General features: G+C 44.3%; 1 protein-coding gene across 7 annotated transcripts in view; it reads right to left on the bottom strand.

The window, feature by feature from the left end:
- AGTPBP1 (ATP/GTP binding protein 1) overlaps window positions 1-18,500 on the bottom strand; it is a 206,716-nt gene that overhangs the window by 62,218 nt on the left and 125,998 nt on the right. For all 7 annotated transcript variants that reach the window (XR_005456615.1, XM_038769831.1, XM_038769830.1 and 4 more), the window contains 3 exons: window positions 9,444-9,527; window positions 6,197-6,283; window positions 5,961-6,109 (listed from right to left, as the gene is read on the bottom strand). Coding sequence is in view for 6 of the 7 variants with exons in the window: in XM_038769831.1 (XP_038625759.1) it covers window positions 5,961-6,109; window positions 6,197-6,283; window positions 9,444-9,527 (320 nt within the window). In the remaining variant the exon portion in view is untranslated. The remainder of the gene's footprint in view (window positions 1-5,960; window positions 6,110-6,196; window positions 6,284-9,443; window positions 9,528-18,500) is intronic.

The following is an 18,500-nucleotide window of genomic DNA, read 5'->3' as shown; positions in this document are numbered from 1 at the left end:
AATCAATCAATCGTATTTATTGAGCGCTTACTGTGTGCAGAGTACTGTACTAAACGCTTGGGAAGTACAAGTTGGCAACATATAGAGACAGTCCCTACCCAACAGTGGGCTCACAGTCTAAAAGGGGGAGACAGAGAACAAAACCAAACATACATACTAACAAAATAAAATAAATAGAATAGCTATGTACAAGTAAAATAAATAAATAGAGTAATAAATATGTACAGACATATATACATATATACAGGTGCTGTGGGGAAGGGAAGGAGGTAAGATGGGGGAGATGGAGAGGGGGACGAGGGGGAGAGGAAGGAAGGGGCTCAGTCTGGGAAGGCCTCCTGGAGGAGGTGAGCTCTCAGTAGGGCCTTGAAGGGAGGAAGAGAGCTAGCTTGGCGAATGGGCAGAGGGAGGGCATTCCAGGCCCGGGATATGACGTGGGCCAGGGGTCGATGGCGGGACAGGCGAGAACGAGGCACGGTGAGGAGATTAGCAGCAGAGGAGCGGAGGGTGCGGGCTGGGCTGTAGGAGGAGAGAAGGGAGGTGAGGTAGGAGGGGGCGAGGTGATGGAGAGCCTTGAAGCCGAGGGTGAGGAGTTTCTGCCTGATACGCAGATTGATTGGTAGCCACTGGAGATTTTTGAGGAGGGGAGTAACGTGCCCAGAGCGTTTCTGGACAAAGACAATCCGGGCAGCAGCATGAAGTATGGATTGAAGTGGAGAGAGACATGAGGATGGGAGATCAGAGAGAAGGCTGATACAGTAGTCCAGACGGGATAGGATGAGAGCTTGAACGAGCAGGGTAGCAGTTTGGATGGAGAGGAAAGGGCAGATCTTGGCAATGTTGCGGAGCTGAGACTGGCAGGTTTTGGTGACGGCTTGGATGTGCACGGTAAATGAGAGAGCGCAGTCGAGGATGACACCAAGGTTGCGGGCTTGTGAGACAGGAAGGATGGTAGTGCCATCAACAGAGATGGGAAAGTCAGGGAGAGGGCAGGGTTTGGGAGGGAAGACAAGGAGTTCAGTCGTGGACAGTCTTGAACATGATTGATCAAGCAATCAATCATCTTTATTGAGCACTTCCTGTGTGCAGAGCACTGAACTAAGCACTTGGGAGAGTACAGTGTAACAGAGTTGGTGTTCCCTGCCCACACGAGCTTGTAGTCTAGAGGGGGATGCAAAGATGCAGACACAAACATTATAAACACCCAAACACACACTCATGGAGTCTGATGGGTCTATTTATTTATGATTACTCTATTTATTTATTATTACTCTACTTATTTATTATTACTCTATTTATCATTACTCTATTATTACTCTACTTATTTATTACTCTATTTATTATTACTCTATTTATTTATTTATTATTACTCTACTATTACTCTATTTATCTATTATTACTCTATTTATTATTACTCTATTCATTTTATTTGTACATGTTTATTCTATTTATTTTATTTTGTTAATATGTCTTGTTTTGTTCTCTGTCTCCCCCTTCTAGACTGTGAGCCCACTTTTGGGTAGGGACCGTCTCTGTATGTTGCCAACTTGGACTTCCCAAGCACTTAGTACAATGCTCTGCACAAGTAAGCACTCAATAAATACAATTGAATGAATGAATGATCTGTCTACATGTTTTGTTTTGTTGTCAGTATCCCCCTTCTAGACTTTGAGCTGTTGTTGGGTAGGGACTGTCTCTATATGTTGCCGACTTGTACTTCCCAAGAGCTTAGTACAGTGCTCTGTACACAGTAAGCAGTCCATAAATACAATTGAATGAATGAATGAATGAATTTGCTCAGCACTTACTACGTGCTAGGCACTATTCTAAGCACCGGGGGAGATACAAGCTAATTGGGTTGGACTTGTCCCACATAGGGCTCACGATCTCAATCCCCATTTTACAGATGTGATAACCGAGGCACAGAAAGGTGACTTGCCCAAGGTCCCACAGCAGGCAAGCTGGGGGAGGGCCGGGCATTAGAACCCATGACCTGCTCACTCCCAGGCCCGGACTGTGGCCACTACGCCACGCTGCTTCACATCACTGGTCGGATCCAGTGAATCTGGGTAAAAAAACCCCAGTTTTAGGAGTAAGGTCTCAGATGCCATCCTTTCGCTGACGCCTTCTCCCTCTGGGGAGAAAACAAACACACACAGACACCCAAAACCCCCAAAACCTGGGCAAGTTCAAATCACTGTAAATAAAACTAATGTAATGCAAGTGACAACAGTACTTCCAAATGAAACCTCCCTAAGGAGCAAACTCTCGGTTCAAAAATCAGTATTAATTTTCCAGGCAGCTTTCAACCTGCTGCGGGTGTGCTTTAGGTCACTAAAAACTGGATTGTTTGCCTCTAGCTTCCTAAGTAGTCAGTAAGTCCTGCGTAGATTTACATTAAATTAATGCAGCACTGTGACTAAAATGAAGGAACGGCTGGCAATATTCATGTGCATGGAACCCGACTCACTTTTTTAAATGTCTGAGCGAGGAAAATTGAGGCATTTTGACATTTTCCTCGGCTTGGATCCTCATGTCCAAAATTAGACTTAATGAATCTGTCGGCTTCACTTTAAAACCGTTCTGTGGGGAGAGCTACACTTAAATCTTAAGGAAGGTGCCATTTTTGACCTGGTTACAGCAGTTCAGAAAAATCTCAAATACTGTAGATTGACAGAATTTCATTTTCGAAAAAAGCCAAACCAAAAGATAAAACACAGCTTATGTTAACTTATTTTTTCTAGCACTTTTAACTGACAACTGATTCTTTTCAAGCCCCTGAATATTTTGGCTCAACTACAAATTTCCATTAATGTGGAACATTGCGTGCAATACCGTCTAATTCTAGTCAAACATAAAAGCATACAAAAATACACTTATTAAGCTCTTTTATCAACCCATTTAAAGATAACTATGGGGTTTTTTTAAAAAAAAAGATGCCTTTTGGAAGGCAAAATGTTTTTATAGTAACAAAAAAGCTTATTGAACATTTTCAAATGTGCTGGAAAATTCTGTTTATGCGGCTGAACCAAATGCATCCCATTAACCTTTCCAAATCCATCTATGTGCTATTATTACATTAACTTAAGGAGTCTTCGATTATTCATAAACAAATTTTAGAGTGTCAGTTTCACATTTTCTGTGCAAGACTGTCAAGCTTCTGACAATTGGGAGCAAGTTATAACCTCTTCACCTCATGAAGGCAAAGACCATCAGCAGTTTGTTTGCTTTCAGCAGCTTGCAGTATTACTTGATACATAAAAAGCTTGTCCGGTCAAGTGAACTTTGGTATGCGCCGATTGAGACCTCTCAGTTTGCCTGAAGTTGCCAATGGACAACTTCCAGCTGGCTAGGATAAGAATTTTCCAAAGATGCAAGTTTATGTATCCTGGAAAGCAAATGATTTGTTTCTTTGGGGCCAATTTCCATTGCAGGGAGCTGCAGTGGTAGCAATCAATCAATCAATCGTATTTATTGAGCGCTTACTGTGTGCAGAGCACTGTACTAAGCACTTGGGAAGTACAAGTTGGCAACATATAGAGACAGTCCCTACCCAACAGTGGACTCACAGTCTAGAAGGAGGAGACAGAGAACAAAACTAAACATATTAACAAAATAAAATAAAATAGATATGTACAAGTAAAATAAATGGAGTAATAAATATGTACAAACATATATATATACAGGTGCTGTGGGGAAGGGAAGGAGGTAAAACTGGGGGGATGAAAGGGGGAGGAGGGGGAGAGGAAGGAGGGGGCTCAGTCTGGGAAGGCCTCCTGGAGGAGGTGAGCTCTCAGTAGGGCCTTGAAGGGAGGAAGAGAGCTAGCTTGGCGCATGGGCAGAGGGAGGGCATTCCAGGCCAGGGGGATGACGTGGGCTGGGTGTCGACGGCGGGACGGGCGAGAACGAGGCACGGTAAGGAGATTAGCGGCAGAGGAGCGGAGGGTGCGGGCTGGGCTGTAGAAGGAGAGAAGGGAGGTGAGGTAGGAGGGGGCGAGGTGATGGAGAGCCTTGAAGCCAAGGGTGAGGAGTTCCTGCCTGATGCGCAGATTGATTGGTAGCCACTGGAGATTTTTGAGGAGGGGAGTAACATGCCCAGAGCGCTTCTGGACAAAGACAATCCGGGCAGCGGCATGAAGTATGGATTGAAGTGGGGAGAGACACGAGGATGGGAGATCAGAGAGGAGGCTGATGCAGTAGTCCAGACAGGATAGGATAAGAGCTTGAACGAGCAGGGTAGTGATTTGGATGGAGAGGAAAGGGCGGATCTTGGCAATGTTGCGGAGCTGAGACCCGCAGGTTTTGGTGATGGCTTGGATGTGAGGGGTGAATGAGAGAGCGGAGTCGAGGATGACACCAAGGTTGCAGGCTAGTGAGACGGGAAGGATGGTAGTGCCGTCAATGGTGATGGGAAAGTCAGGGAGAGGGCAGGGTTTGGGAGGGAAGACAAGGAGTTCAGTCTTGGACATGTTGAGTTTTAGGTGGCGGGCAGACATCCAAATGGAGATGTCCTGAAGGCAGGAGGAGATGCAAGCCTGGAGGGAGGGGGAGAGAGCAGGGGCAGAGATGTAGATTTGGGTGTCATCAGCGTAGAGATGATAGTTGAAGCCATGGGAGCGAATGAGGTCACCAAGGGAGTGAGTGTAGATCGAGAACAGAAAGGGACCAAGAACTGAACCTTGGGGAACCCCCACAGTAAGGGGATGGGAGGGGGAGGAGGAGCCTGCAAAAGAGACTGAGAATGAACGACTGGAGAGATAAGAGGAGAACCAGGAGAGGACGGTGTAGCAAATGCTTGAGACTTGAGGTTTTCATTTCACGAAATATTGGCAGCTCATTTTCCATTTGAGTTTATCTCCCAGTGACCTGTCATTTGGCTTTTTAAAGCCCAGATACTATTTAGACGCTGCCTGACAACAAATGTGAGAGCTTCACTCTTTCCTTCAATAAAAGAGATCTCTTAAAATCCCAGGAGCCCCAGGATGACCTCAAGTTAATGGTGTCAAGCAGCATCACTTTAACCCCTGTTACATTCCACGGGGTTTGTTTCCCGAGTTCAGTGGGGAAGCAGCATGGCATAGTGGTTAGAGCCCAGGCCTGGGAGCCTGAAGGATATGGGTTCTAATCCCGGCCTCGCCACTCATCTGCTGTGTGACCTTGGGAAAGTCACTTCATTTCTCTGGGCCTCAGTTACCTCACCTGGAAAATGGGGATTGAGACTGTGAGCCCCACGTGGGGCAAGGACTGTGTCCAACCCCATTTGCTTGTCTCCACCCCAGCACTTAGTATAGTGCCTGGCAAATAACAGGTGTTTAACAAATACCATAATTAAGATGATTGTTATTAGATGTCCCCTTCGAAGGTAGATCATTCCCCGACTTCAGTACACAGACCCAATTTGGGAATCGAAGTAATTTTATTTTGGTCACAGGGTTTGGATGTGAAAACGCAGAGCTGAAATAATAATAATAATAATCATGGTATTTGTTGAGCACTTACTATGTGCCAAGCACTGTTCTAAGCACTGAGGTACATACACTGTAATCAGGTTGTCCCACATGGAGCTCACAATCTTCACCCCCATTTTACAGATGAAGTAACTGAGGCCCAGAGGAGTTAAGTGGCTTGCCCAAGTTCACACAGCAGAGAAGTGGCGGAGCTGGGATTAGAACCCATGACCTCTGACTCCCAAGCCCCTGCTCTTTCCACTACACCACGGAGCTTCTCCCCATGAGGGACGGGGCCTGTGTCTGTCCGACAATTAACTTGTACCTACCTCAGTGCTTAGAAAAATCTTGGACACATAGTAAATGCTTAATCCAATTAGAAAAAAACGATCCCCTCTGCCTACTCTGCTGTAGTTTCCCAAGCACCTAGCACAGCACTCTGCGCAAAGTATGTGCTCAATCAAAATCACGGATTGACTGATTGAATCAGGAGGGGGAGGAAAATGGTCTTACCGTAATTAAATTGGCTGTTGGATTTTTCACAGTTGATGATATTAAACCTGTATCCAACACCTGTTCTCATGCCACTGACTTCAAAGTAAAACCATTGATGATAATGATTGCTGTTAATGTCGGAGTTCAGAATAAGATCGTACTCGTTTCTGAGGATGAACAGAGATAAATCAATTTCTTGAAGAGGAATTAATGTCCCACGCAAACGCTGAATGAGCAACGGAAAAATAGCTTACTTTCTAATCTGAATAACTTTGCGCAGATTCCCGGACTCAAATTTGGAATTAAACTTCAAAACATCTCCCTCTTTTGGAACTGAAAAGCTTTAAGAAAACAAGCAATACGTCAAAGACACTTTCAGACTTAAAGCGGTAAACAAAACTAATCGAAGACTTGCAAATAAATTATGCACATATTTATTTCACAGAGTGGGTACGCATTCCAGGAAAATAACAAAACCTTCTTTTTTGCTCCCTTCTTTTTTGCTCCCTCTCCCAAAATATGACGATTTCCCTCAACTTTAGAGAGACAAACTTCTACTGTAAAAATTAAACTCAGGAGAGCATTTACTCATGTCCGTTCATTCAGACTTCTTCACAAGGTGAAATGAGGGGAAGCGGAGGCTGAAACAGGGGAGCAGTCCAGTCGGTCAGTCAGTCATATTTATTGGTTGCTTACTGTATGCAAAGCACTGTACTAAGCGTTTGGGAGAGGACAATATAACAATAAACAGACACTTTTCCTGCCCACGACGAGCTTACAGTCCACTTACTTTGACTCCCTGCTGTCTCCACTCCATTTCCAACATGGCTGTTGGAGCCAAAGATGAAATCTTTGTGTGGTATTCTTTTTTTTTGGTTGTTGGAACCAAAGAAGAGGTCTTTGTGTGGTATTTTTTTTGGGGGGGGGGATATTTGTTAAGAGCTTACTATGTGTCACACACTGTACTAAGGGCTGGAGTAGATATAAACTAGTCAGGTTGGACATAGTCCCTGTCATTCATTCATTCGACAGCATTTATTGAACACTTACTGCGTGCAGAGCACTATGCTAAGCTCTTGGGAAAAGGCAGTACAACAATAAACAGACCCATTCCCTGCCCGCAACGAGTTTACAGTCTAGAGGCTAGGGCTTAAAGTCCCACCTAGGGCTTACAGTCTTAATCCCCATTTTCCAGATCAGGTAACTGAGGCACAGAGATGTGAAGAGACTCTCCCAAGGTCACACAGCAGACATGTGGCAGAGCCAGCATTAGAACCCAAGTCCTTCTGACTCCCAGGCTCTCTCCACTAGGCCACAGTCTGAACCCATTGCTACAGAAGCAGAATCCAGGCTCAAGCATTCCTTGCGCATCAATTCACTTTTGCCTTCATGGGCAGGTAACATGTCTAATAATAATAATGGCATTTATTAAGCACTTACTATGTGCAAAGCACTGTTCTAAGTACTGGGGTGGTTACAAGGTGATCAGGTTGTCCGACGGGGGGCTCAGTCTTAATCCCCATTTTACAGATGAGGAAACTGAGGCCCAGAGAAGTGACTTGCCCAAAGTCACACAGCAGACAAGGGGCAGAGCTAGGATTTGAACCCATGACCTCTGACTCCAAAGCCCGTGCTCTTTCCACTGAGCCACACTGCATGTCTGCTAGTTCTGTTGTATTGTCCTCTCCCAAGCACTTAGGACAGTGCTCTGCAGATAGTAAGCGCTCAATGAACAGCACGGATTGATTGGCTGTGTTCCAGGGGGAACACAGATGGCAGGGAGAAGAGCATGTAACTGGCACCGCTCAAACTACTATCACTAGAATCAATTCCTTCGTGCGGGTTCTTCTTCTTACTATTATTATTATTATTACTAGTCATATTTAAGTGCTTACTCTACATCAAGCACCATACTAAACACTTGTATAGAAACAAGACAATCAGGTGAGACACAGCCCTACCTCGTGTGAGACACGGAATCTCCCAGACTGAGCACCCCCTTTTCCTCTGTTCTGCCTCCCCTCCCCATCACCCCAAATCTCTCCCTCTGCTCTACCCCCCGCCCCATAGCACTTGTATATATATGTACATATAATAATAATAATAATGATGATGGCATTTATTAAGCGCTTACTATGTGCAAAGCACTGTTCTAAGTGCTAGGGAGGTTACAAGGTGATCAGATTGTCCCACGGTGGGCTCACAGTCTTAATCCCCATTTTACAGATGAGGTAACTGAGGCCCAGAGAAATTAAGTGATTTGCCCAAAGTCACACAGCTGACAATTGGCAGAGCCAGGATTTGAACCCATGACCTCTGACTCCAAAGCCTGTGCTCTTTCCACTGAGCCATGCTCCTTATTCTATTTATTTTATTAATGATGTGCATATATCTATTATTCTATTTATATCAATGCTATTGATGCCTGTCTGTTTGTTTTGTTTTGTTGTCTGTCTCCCCCCTTCTAGACTGTAAGCCCATTGTTGGGTATGGATTGTCTCTATTTGTTGCCGAATTGTACTTTCCAAGGGCTTAGTGCAGTGCTCTGCTCAGAGTAAGCGCTCAATAAATATGACAATGAATGAATGTGAGGCTCACAAGGGAGAATAGGGATTGAATCCTCAAAAGACAGATCTGCGGGGAAGGGGAGTATGAGAGAGGAAGCAGGTTGTGGCCGGAGAGTGGGATTTCAGAGTCAGTGGAGGGTGGAGATTGTTGAGTTGAGTAGAGGTTAGTACAGTGCTCTGCACACAGTAAGTGCTCAATAAATTACAATTAAATGAAAAAAATGAAAAATAACTGAGATCGAGCACTTGGTCGAGTTGGTGAATGGGTGAAGTAGAGTAAGAGGAAGCGGGTAATGTCAAGGTCATCGGGAACAGTCACGTGGATCTTGAAGTCCCCGAGGATTATTCATTCAGTCATATTTATTGAGCGCTTACTGTGTGCAGAGCACTGTACTAAGTGCTTGGTAAAGTACAATACAGCAATAAAGAGAGACTATCCCTGCCCACAACAAGCTCACAGTCTAGAGGAGTGGAGGAGTGCAGAGTAGTATTACTGCAGAGATGGAGAAAGAGGGAAGGAATATGGTGGGGAACCGGGATTAGAACCCAGGTACTTTGGCTCCCAGGCCCAGGTTCTTTCCACTAGGCCACACTGCACCTGGGATCTTCCACTATTCTTGACAGGGTACTTCATCATCTCTTAATCAAAAACAAACAACGTCGACAAAAGAATATATTGCATATTTTAAAATTTTCAAGTGCTTCAAAATTGTCTCAGTACATTAATAACTTAACACTAGTGCAATTAAAACATACAATTTAGAACAAGATATTGGAAGCTGATGATGTTGGAATACATTTCTTCCAATTATCAAGATTCACGGCTACATTTCTCGATTGAAAATTGCAATGTGAAATGCAGTCAATAAAAAGACAATTTATAAAAGCAAAAATAAAAATATCCAGTTAGAGGCTACTACAATAATATATTTACCTGGGATTATCCAGATCGTACAGAACTCTGTCTATAATGTCATTTTGATGAATCAGTCTCTCAATATCCTGACAAATTTTGGTCCTGTGATCACAGAGAGGAATCTTTGATTAAAACTGAAAAGTACACGTCAAAATCTTGCTTTGAAAGAAGTAAATTCTCATTTTCAAAATAAAGCACAAAAACGAAATGTCAACGACTATAAAATCCCTCCTAATCTGTTTGCCTTTTTTTTTCCAGACACTAACTTGTCTGGTGTGGAATGTAGATTGTATGCAAATTGCAATCCAGAGAATTTAGAGAACATTTACTACCAATAAGAGTGATTTCCTCTAAGTAAACAATTAGTTTTAGCAGCAGGCGATAAGATTTCCCATTGCTAAGAAACATTTTACATTAGCGCCTAGAAGAGGCAATTTATACATTTTGATTATAATCAAAACTAATTTAAGCAGCCCAGTGGAACTTCCTTGTTAAGAATAGCAATAATAATAATAATAATGGTATTTGTTAAGCGCTTACTAGATGCCAAGCACTGTTCTAAGCACTGGGGTAGATACAAAGTCATCAGGTTGCCCCACGTGGGGCTCACAGTCTTCATCCCCATTTTCCAGATGAGGTAACTGAGGCACAGAGAAGTTAAGTGGCTTGCCCAAGGTCACAAAGCAGACAAGTGGCGGAGCCAGGATTAGAACCCATGACCTCTGACTCCCAAGCCCATGCTCTTTCCACTATGCCACGCCCCCTCTAAGAAGCGACGGGATAAGCCTTAACATCCAGGGAGCAGGGTTTAACGCACTGGGTTTTCACTGCTGGAGACGTAATGCTCCTAACTTGGTTCGCTCACAAACAGGAATGAGTGTGATGATTTCCGTCACCCCAGTCCCAAGAGTTACATAACGGGCGGCGTTTGGGTTTGGCAAAGCCCGGGATCGGCAAAACCCAGGTGGGAGAACGTCTCGGGACTGAGACGGATTGACAAAGCTACGTGAGAAACCTCGCCTGACACCTGGAATGGAAACGGAAGAAGCCACGTTAAACAGAAGGAGCCAACTGGTATTTGGGGGAACCACCAGCATGACTGGGAATGACTGAGCCCAGGTCCTACCTCTGGTTTGTAACACCCTCCCTCCTCACATCTGCCAAACTGGCTCTCTTCCCCCCTTCAAAGCCCTACTGAGAGCTCACCTCCTCCAGGAGGCCTTCCCAGACTGAGCCCCCCCTTTTCCTCTGTTCCTCCTCCCCTCCCCATCGCCCCTAACTCCCTCCCTCTGCTCTACCCCCTTCCCTGCCCCACAGCACTGGTGCATAATTTGTACATATTTATTATTCTATTTATTTTATTAATATGCATATATCCATAATTCTACTTAGCTATTTTGATGCTACTGATATCTATCTACTTGTTTTGTTGTCTGTCTCCCCCTTCTAGACTGTGAGCCCGTTGTTGGGTACGGATTGTCTTTATCTGTTGCCAAATTGTACTTTCCAAGCACTTAGTACAGTGCTCTGCACACAGTAAGCGCTCAATAAATATGATTGATTGAATGAATCAATGAATCACTGAGGCTGGCACAGTCCTTGTGGTTTCAGGATGGAGAGGACAGTGGGGTGTTAGCTAGTATCATAACCTTGGCTTCAAAGGGAGACAAAACCCTTCTCTATCCATTAATAAAAATCGTGAGGGATGCGGCTGGAAGATCTGGTAGAGAAACAGAAATATGTACAAAGAGGAAAAGCTATGAGGAAAAAAAGCAGGAAAGAGGTAATGCCAGACATAACCTCATTATTAAATTTACTAATAGGGTAGAAAAAGGAAATAAGTCTGACACAAAAAAAAACTCAAGAGAGAAACAAAAAGGAGAAAATTACCTTTAATTTTGGTTCTGGAAAGGAAGGCATTACAAGAACATCCTAGATTTCAGCCTCAGGCATGACAGTTGGAAACTGACTTACAAGCAAAATTATTTCAAACTTCTGGATAACATTATAGATCATGGGGCTATTGGGCCCAGAGAGAAGCGCTTTAATGGAAGAAAATCCAGCAGGTTAAAAAAAAAAAAAAACCAACCCCATGATCCACACATCTCAAGGAAAGGGTGAAATATGGACTTAATTACTACCTTTAGGAAACATGAACTATGTAGAAATAATTGCTTTCTTCTCCAGAGGGGAATTATAAATCATGAGGGTGACTACAGTCTCCAGAGAACTTCATAAACACTCATTCAAACCGTATCAATTCACAAGACAAGAGGAACAGGATTCAGAAGCACTCTTCAGAAAAGAAGCTTATCCTATCGAAGGTTGTATAATACTCGTGTCCCAGGGTTGAAGAGGGAGGGAGTCTTATAAAAACTAGGGTTAGCCTCCTTATCAGGTCTTCCAAGAGACCAACCCTATCCCCGGGGCCCCCTCTAGATTGTAAGTTCGTTGTGAGCAGGGAACGTGTCTACCGACTCTATTGTATTGTTAGATTGAATGAATGAATATATGAATAATTTATTTCTTTAGATTAATGTCTGTCTCCTCCTCTAGACTGTCAGCTCCTTGTGGGCAGGGAACATGTCCACTCTGTGATACTGGACTCTTCCAAGAACTTAGTACAGTTCTCTTTCCCCACTGAGCACTCAATAAATACTTCTGATGGATTAATGGACAATAAAAGAGAAAACTCAATTGAGGAGGCCAGTATGCTCCAATGATGATGATGATGATGATAATAATAATAATAATAATAATAATAATGGTACTTTTTCAGTGCTTACTATGTGCCATGCACTGTTCGAAGCACTGGGTAGATACAAGTTAAGCAGGTTAGACACAGTCCCTGTCCCGCAAGGAGTTCACAGTCTTAATCCCCGTTTTCCAGATGACGCAACTGAGGTCAGGAGAAGTTAAGTAATAATAATAATAATAAAAATAATAATAATAATAATGGTATTTGTTAAGCGCTTACTATGTGCCAAGCACCGTTCTAAGTGCTGGGGTAGATACAAGTTAAGTAGGTTGGACACAGTCTCTGTCCCGCATAGGGCTCACACTCTTAACCCCCATTTTCCAGATGAGGCTACTGAGGCCTGGAGAATAATAATAATAATAATAATAGTATTTGTTAAGCACTTACTATGTGCAAAGCACTGTTCTAAGCGCAGGGGGATACAAGGTGATCAGGTTGTCCCACGAGGAGCTCACAATCTTATTTCCCATTTTCTAGATGAGGTAACTGAGGCCCAGAAAAGTCAAGTGACTTGCCCAAAGTCACACAGCCGACAAGTGGTGGAGCCGGGAATAGAACCCATGACCTCTGACTCCCAAGCCCGTGTTCTTTCCACTGAGCCACGCTGCTTCCAAGGTCACACAGCAGACACATGGCAGAGTTAGGGATTAGAACCCAGGTCCTTCTGACTCCCAGCCACTAAGCCACGCTGCTAGCCATGGAACCCTGTGAAACAACAGCCAGAGACAAAGGAGGCAAGCGTGTGGCAATAATCCGGAACGGGGTGGCTTAGGAAAGATAGGGAGGCCAGGCCCTGCAATTATCAAGGCAACACAACTGAAAAAGAACAATTTTTGCAAGTGCACAAGGCGGAAGGGATTGGCACAGCTTCTTCCGACACAAAGAAAATCCTCGCCATCCATAGCTTCAAACCAAAGGATAGATGTGTGTGTGTTGGACCCTCCAAAGAGCTTCAGATATTGAAGTGACCCAAAAAGGAACGAAAACCAAGACAAAATAGCACCAAGAAGGGAATAATGTTTCGGTTCCTCACCCGGATGTTTTCTCATTCTATCGGAAAATTTTGAAATGCGCAGGACACAAGTAGGGAGAAGAAAAACTCTGCTCGGTGGAGGAGTGCATACGGAATCAACTTATAAAAAAATGTAAAAAAAAATCAACTTACATAGAAATACGACTTGAATGAAGAGGGAATCTCAGGTTTGAGAAGATGAAGTAAAGGGATTAAAATTCAGAAGCACAGTGGCTCAGTGGCAGATAGCGAGAAGCAGCGTGGCTTCACGGTCAGAGCCCGGGCCTGGAAGTCAGAGAACCTGGGTTCTAATGCCAGCGCTGCCACCTGCCTGTTGTGGCCTTGGGAAATCACTTCTCTGGGCCTCAGTTCCCTCATCTGCAAAATAGGGATTCAACCCCTAATCTCCCTCCTACTTAGACTGTGAGCTCCATGTGGGACCTAATGAACTTCTATCTACTTCAATCAATCAATCAATCAATCGTATTTATTGAGCACTTACTGTGTGCAGAGCACTGTACTAAGCACTTGGGAAGTACAAGTTGGCAACATATCGAGACAGTCCCTACCCAACAGTGGGCTCACAGTCTAAAAGGACTTCAGCACTTAATACGGTGCTTAGCTCGTAGAAAGCGCTTAACAAAAAACCCGATATAGGCCAGTAGTCTCTTAGTGTGACTGCTTGCACCTAGGGGAAGCAGTGCAGCCTAGCAGAAAGAGCCCAGGCCTGGGAGTCGGATGGCCTGAGCTCTAATCCCAGATCCGTTACAGACCTGCTGCGTGACCTTGGGCAAGTCACTTCATTTCTCTGTGCCTCAGTCCCCTGACCTGCAAAATGGAGAGTCAATACCTGTCCTCTCTCCTCAGACTGTGCCCCCGACGTGGGACCGGATTATCTTGTATTCAGTCAATTCATTCAATAGTATTTACTGAGTGATTACTGTGTGCAGAGCGCAGTACTGAGCGCTTGAGAGAGTACAATATAACGATAAACAGATGCATTCTCTACCCAAAACTACCCCAGAGCTTAGTACAAGGCTTAGCATAAAGTAAGCACTTAACAAATACCACAATAATTATCATTACTATCACCTCTGCTCACACTAAGCAGTAGCAGAGTTCCTGGGAGGAAGCGGCCTTCTTTAACACCCAAGACTGCTTGCTTTTGATGGTACTTGTTAGTACAAGGCTTAGCATAAAGTAAGCACTTAACAAATACCACAATAATTATCATTACTATCACCTCTGCTCACACTAAGCAGTAGCAGAGTTCCTGGGAGGAAGCGACCTTCTTTAACACCCAAGACTGCTTGCTTTTGATGGTACTTGTTGATAATAATAATAATAATAACTGTAGTGTTTGTTAAGTGCTTACTATGTGCCAGGCACTGTACTAAGCACTGGCATGGATACAAACAAATCAGGTTGGACACAGTCCCTGTCCCACGTGGGGCTCGTAGTCCCAATCTCCACTTTACAGATGAGGTAACTGAGGCACAGAGAAGTGAAGTGACTTCCCCAAGGTCCTACAGCAAACAAGTGGTAGAGCCAAGGATTAGAACCTAGGAACTTCTGACTCCTAGGCCCATGCTCTATCCAGCCCTTACTTACTATGTACCAGGCACCATACTAACCTCTGGGGTAGATATAAGCTAATCGGGCTGGACACAGTCTATGTCCCACATGGGACTCACAGTCTTCATCCCCATTTTACAGATGAGGGAACTTGAGTCATGGTGCGCATTTCCCAAACACTCTGTTGCTTCCTTTGTCTTATGCTGTCGAGTCATCTCCGACCCATAGCGACATCGTGGACACATCTCTCCCAGAACGCCCCACCTCCACCCGCAATCACTCTGGTAGTGGATCCACAGAGTTTCCTTGGTCAAAATCTGGAAGTGATTTACCATCGCCTCCTTCCACACAGTCAACTTGAGTCTCTGCCCTCGACTCTCTCCAGTGCCGCTGCTGCTCAGCACAGGGGAGTTTTGACTTGTAGCAGATGGCTTTCCACCACTAGCCGCTACTCTTCCCAGGCACTTAGTACAGTGCTCCACTTACAGTCAGTGCTCACTAAATACCACTGACCGATGAATAAACTGTACTGCTGTTGGATGCTGAAATTTTCCACCAGTTGAATTTTACCCTTTTTTTCCTTTAGACCTGATTTATTCTAATTATTGACCTTTCCTTAGGTATATTTCCCCTCCTCTCCCTGCTTAGATAATGATTTGTGTCTGAATCGAACATCCGTGTATTCTTCCTAGGGCTTAGTACAATACTTGAATGCCGAAATGCTTTAAAAAAATGTTGATTGATTTTTTTTTCATGCAGCTGCTACCAGAAGTCGGAAATAGCCTCTAACCTCTCGCTATAGTTATGGTTTCTATTAAGTGCTCACTATGTGCTAGGCACCTGGGTGGATACGAGACAATCGGATTGAACACAGTCCCTGACCTACACGGAACAGACAGTTCGGGAGAGTGGAGCGCTTATCCCCGTTAGCTGACAAATGAGGAAGCCAAGGTGAGGAAGCCATCAATCAATGAAATCTGCTGAGCGCTGACTGCGTGCAGAGCACTGAACTAAGCGCTTGGGAATGTACAATCCAATAGAGTTGGGAAGCAGCATGGCTCAGTGGAAAGAGCGCAGGCTTGGGAGTCAGAGGTCATGGGTTCTAATCCCGGCTCCACCACTTATCAGCTGTGTGACTTTGGGCAAGTCACTTAACTTCTCTGGGCCTCCATTACCTTATCTGTAAAAGGGGGATTAAGACTGTGAGCCACCTCTCCCTCGTCCCCCTCTCCATCCCCCCGTCTTACCTCCTTCCCTTCCCCACAGCACCTGTATATATGTATATATGTTTGTACATATTTATTACTCTATTTTACTTGTACATATCTATTCTATTTATTTTATTTTGTTAATATGTTTGGTTTTGTTCTCTGTCTCCCCCTTCTAGACCGTGAGCCTACTGTTGGGTAGGGACTGTCTCTATATGTTGCCAATTTGTACTTTCCAAGCGCTTAGTACAGTGCTCTGCACACAGTAAGCGCTCAATAAATATGAATGATTGACTGATTGATTGATTGTATCCTCCCCAGTGCTTAGAACAGTGCTTTGCACATAGTAAGCGCTTAACAAATGCCATTATTAATAGAGTTGGGAGACAGGATCCCTGCCCACAAGGAACTTACAATCCACAGTGGAGACAGATTTTCAAAGAAATTACAGCTAGGGGAAATAGTAATAATAATTGTGGTATTTGTTAAGCGCTTACTATGTGCAGAATGTAAGGATATGGACACCCATGCTCTTCTCAATCAATCAATGGGATTTACTGAGCGCTTACTGCGTGCAGAGCACTGCGTTAAGTGCCTGGGAGAGCACAATACAAATCGAGTCGGTCGACTTGTTTTTCACTAGGTCGGGCTGCTTTCTGGTCATGTGTGTAAAAAATAAAGGTGTTAATGAAGGCCTGAAAAATATAAAACATGAGGTAACAGAAGTATCTTTTTAGGGAAGGCTAGCAAGTTATTCTGTCAAAAAGCCTAAAATGTGTCCAGTGTATTCTGGTTCAAGCCTCCACGTCAGTGAGAAAGGTATTTGGTAAAGCAGGGGATGGACACCCACGATTCCTCCCCCAAATCACTCCCAACAATGCTATTTATTGAGCACTTATTGTGTACAGGCCACTGTACGAAGCACTTGGGGGAGGACGATATAAGGGACTTCAAAAGTGGTCTAGTGATTTGTGTTTCTAACAAGTGTCACAGTGAATACCTCTGGGCTACTGGGTCAGCCCTAGGGCATAATAGAGAGCCTCCTCATGGGCAAGGGACCGAGTCTGTTATACTGCTATACTGGACTCTCCCCAAGCACTTAGTACAGGACTCTGCACACAGTAAGCACTCTAACTACGATGTATGGCCTAGTGGATAGAGCACAAGCCTGGGAGCCCGAAGGACCTGGGTTCCAATCCCAGCTCGGCCACTTGTCTGCTTGTGTGACCCTGGGCAAGTCACTTCACTTCTCTGGGCCTCAGTTACCTCCTCTGTAAAATGGGGATTAAGACTGTGAGCCCCATGCGGGATAGGGATTGTGTCCAACCCTATTTGCTTGTAACTTGGCACATAAGCGCTTAGCAAATGCCATTATTATTATTATTACTACAATTGACTGGGCATAATGAGCTTACAGTCTAGAGAGGGAAACAGACATTAATATCAATCAGTGACTGTTTGAAGCACTGTTCTAAGCTTAAAGTCTAGGGAACTGTAGCAAATGTATTCTCCAGTATCTACTGGCCTGTGATTAGGTGTCAGACTACGTTTCCCTTATGCACAACACTCCCACTAATGAAAATGATTCAAACCTCCTACCCTCCTCTCTAACCCTCCACCACCCCAAATCATATCCCCAGAAGTCTCAATAAAACAATCCCACAGCTTCATGGGCCAGCTCCTTGCAAAACCAACCAAATCACAATCTTTTTCTGATGGCGACTGTCAAAGCACACCTAGTACTGCTTATATTCCCCCAAAATTGCCTTCTGCATTATTAGCTGACGGAGTTCAGAGTTAAAAATGAGGCGACTAAATACAGTTCATGTCACTTTGCCTGAGCCTGTTTCCAAAGCACACACCTGAGGCTGAAATCCAGATGGAGACAATTTACTGCAAATCCAGCTTTAGAGGAATTTAGCTACGTCCACCGATTAATCGATTTTGCGACAAGTTCGACATGGAGATTTTTCTGCCCCTTATCAAATAGTTAGTACCACATGGAAAAAGTCATGATTCTGACTTTTAGACAAAAATTGACCAGCGCCTACTTCTAGGTTTAGAATCCAGAAAATGTTCAGTTATGTCAAGTTCGGGGGGAAAAAGGACTTACCTCCTGAGTGACTTTCTTTCCAAACAGACTAAACATAATAAATAATAATAACAATTATGGTATTTCTTAAGCGCTTACTATGTGTCAAGCACTGTTCTAAGCACTGGGGTAGATACAAGCTCATCAGGTTGGACGCAGCCCCTTGTCCCACATGGGGCTCACAGTCTCAATCCCCATTTGACCGATGAGGTAACTGAGGCCCAGAGAAGTGAAGTGACTTGCCCAAGGTCACACAGCCGACAAGTGGCAGAGCTGGGATTAGAACCCACGACCTCTGACTCCCAAGCCCAGGCTCTTGCCACTAGGCCATGCTGCTTCGATAATAATAATAACGGTAATGACAACCGTGGTATCTGTTAAGCATTTACTATGTGACAGGCACTGTACTAAGCGCTGAGGTAGATACAAA

Source organism: Tachyglossus aculeatus, chromosome X4, assembly GCF_015852505.1.
Source record: "Tachyglossus aculeatus isolate mTacAcu1 chromosome X4, mTacAcu1.pri, whole genome shotgun sequence".
Classification (NCBI taxonomy): domain Eukaryota; kingdom Metazoa; phylum Chordata; class Mammalia; order Monotremata; family Tachyglossidae; genus Tachyglossus; species Tachyglossus aculeatus.
This window is presented reverse-complemented; position numbering and strand designations above follow the sequence as displayed.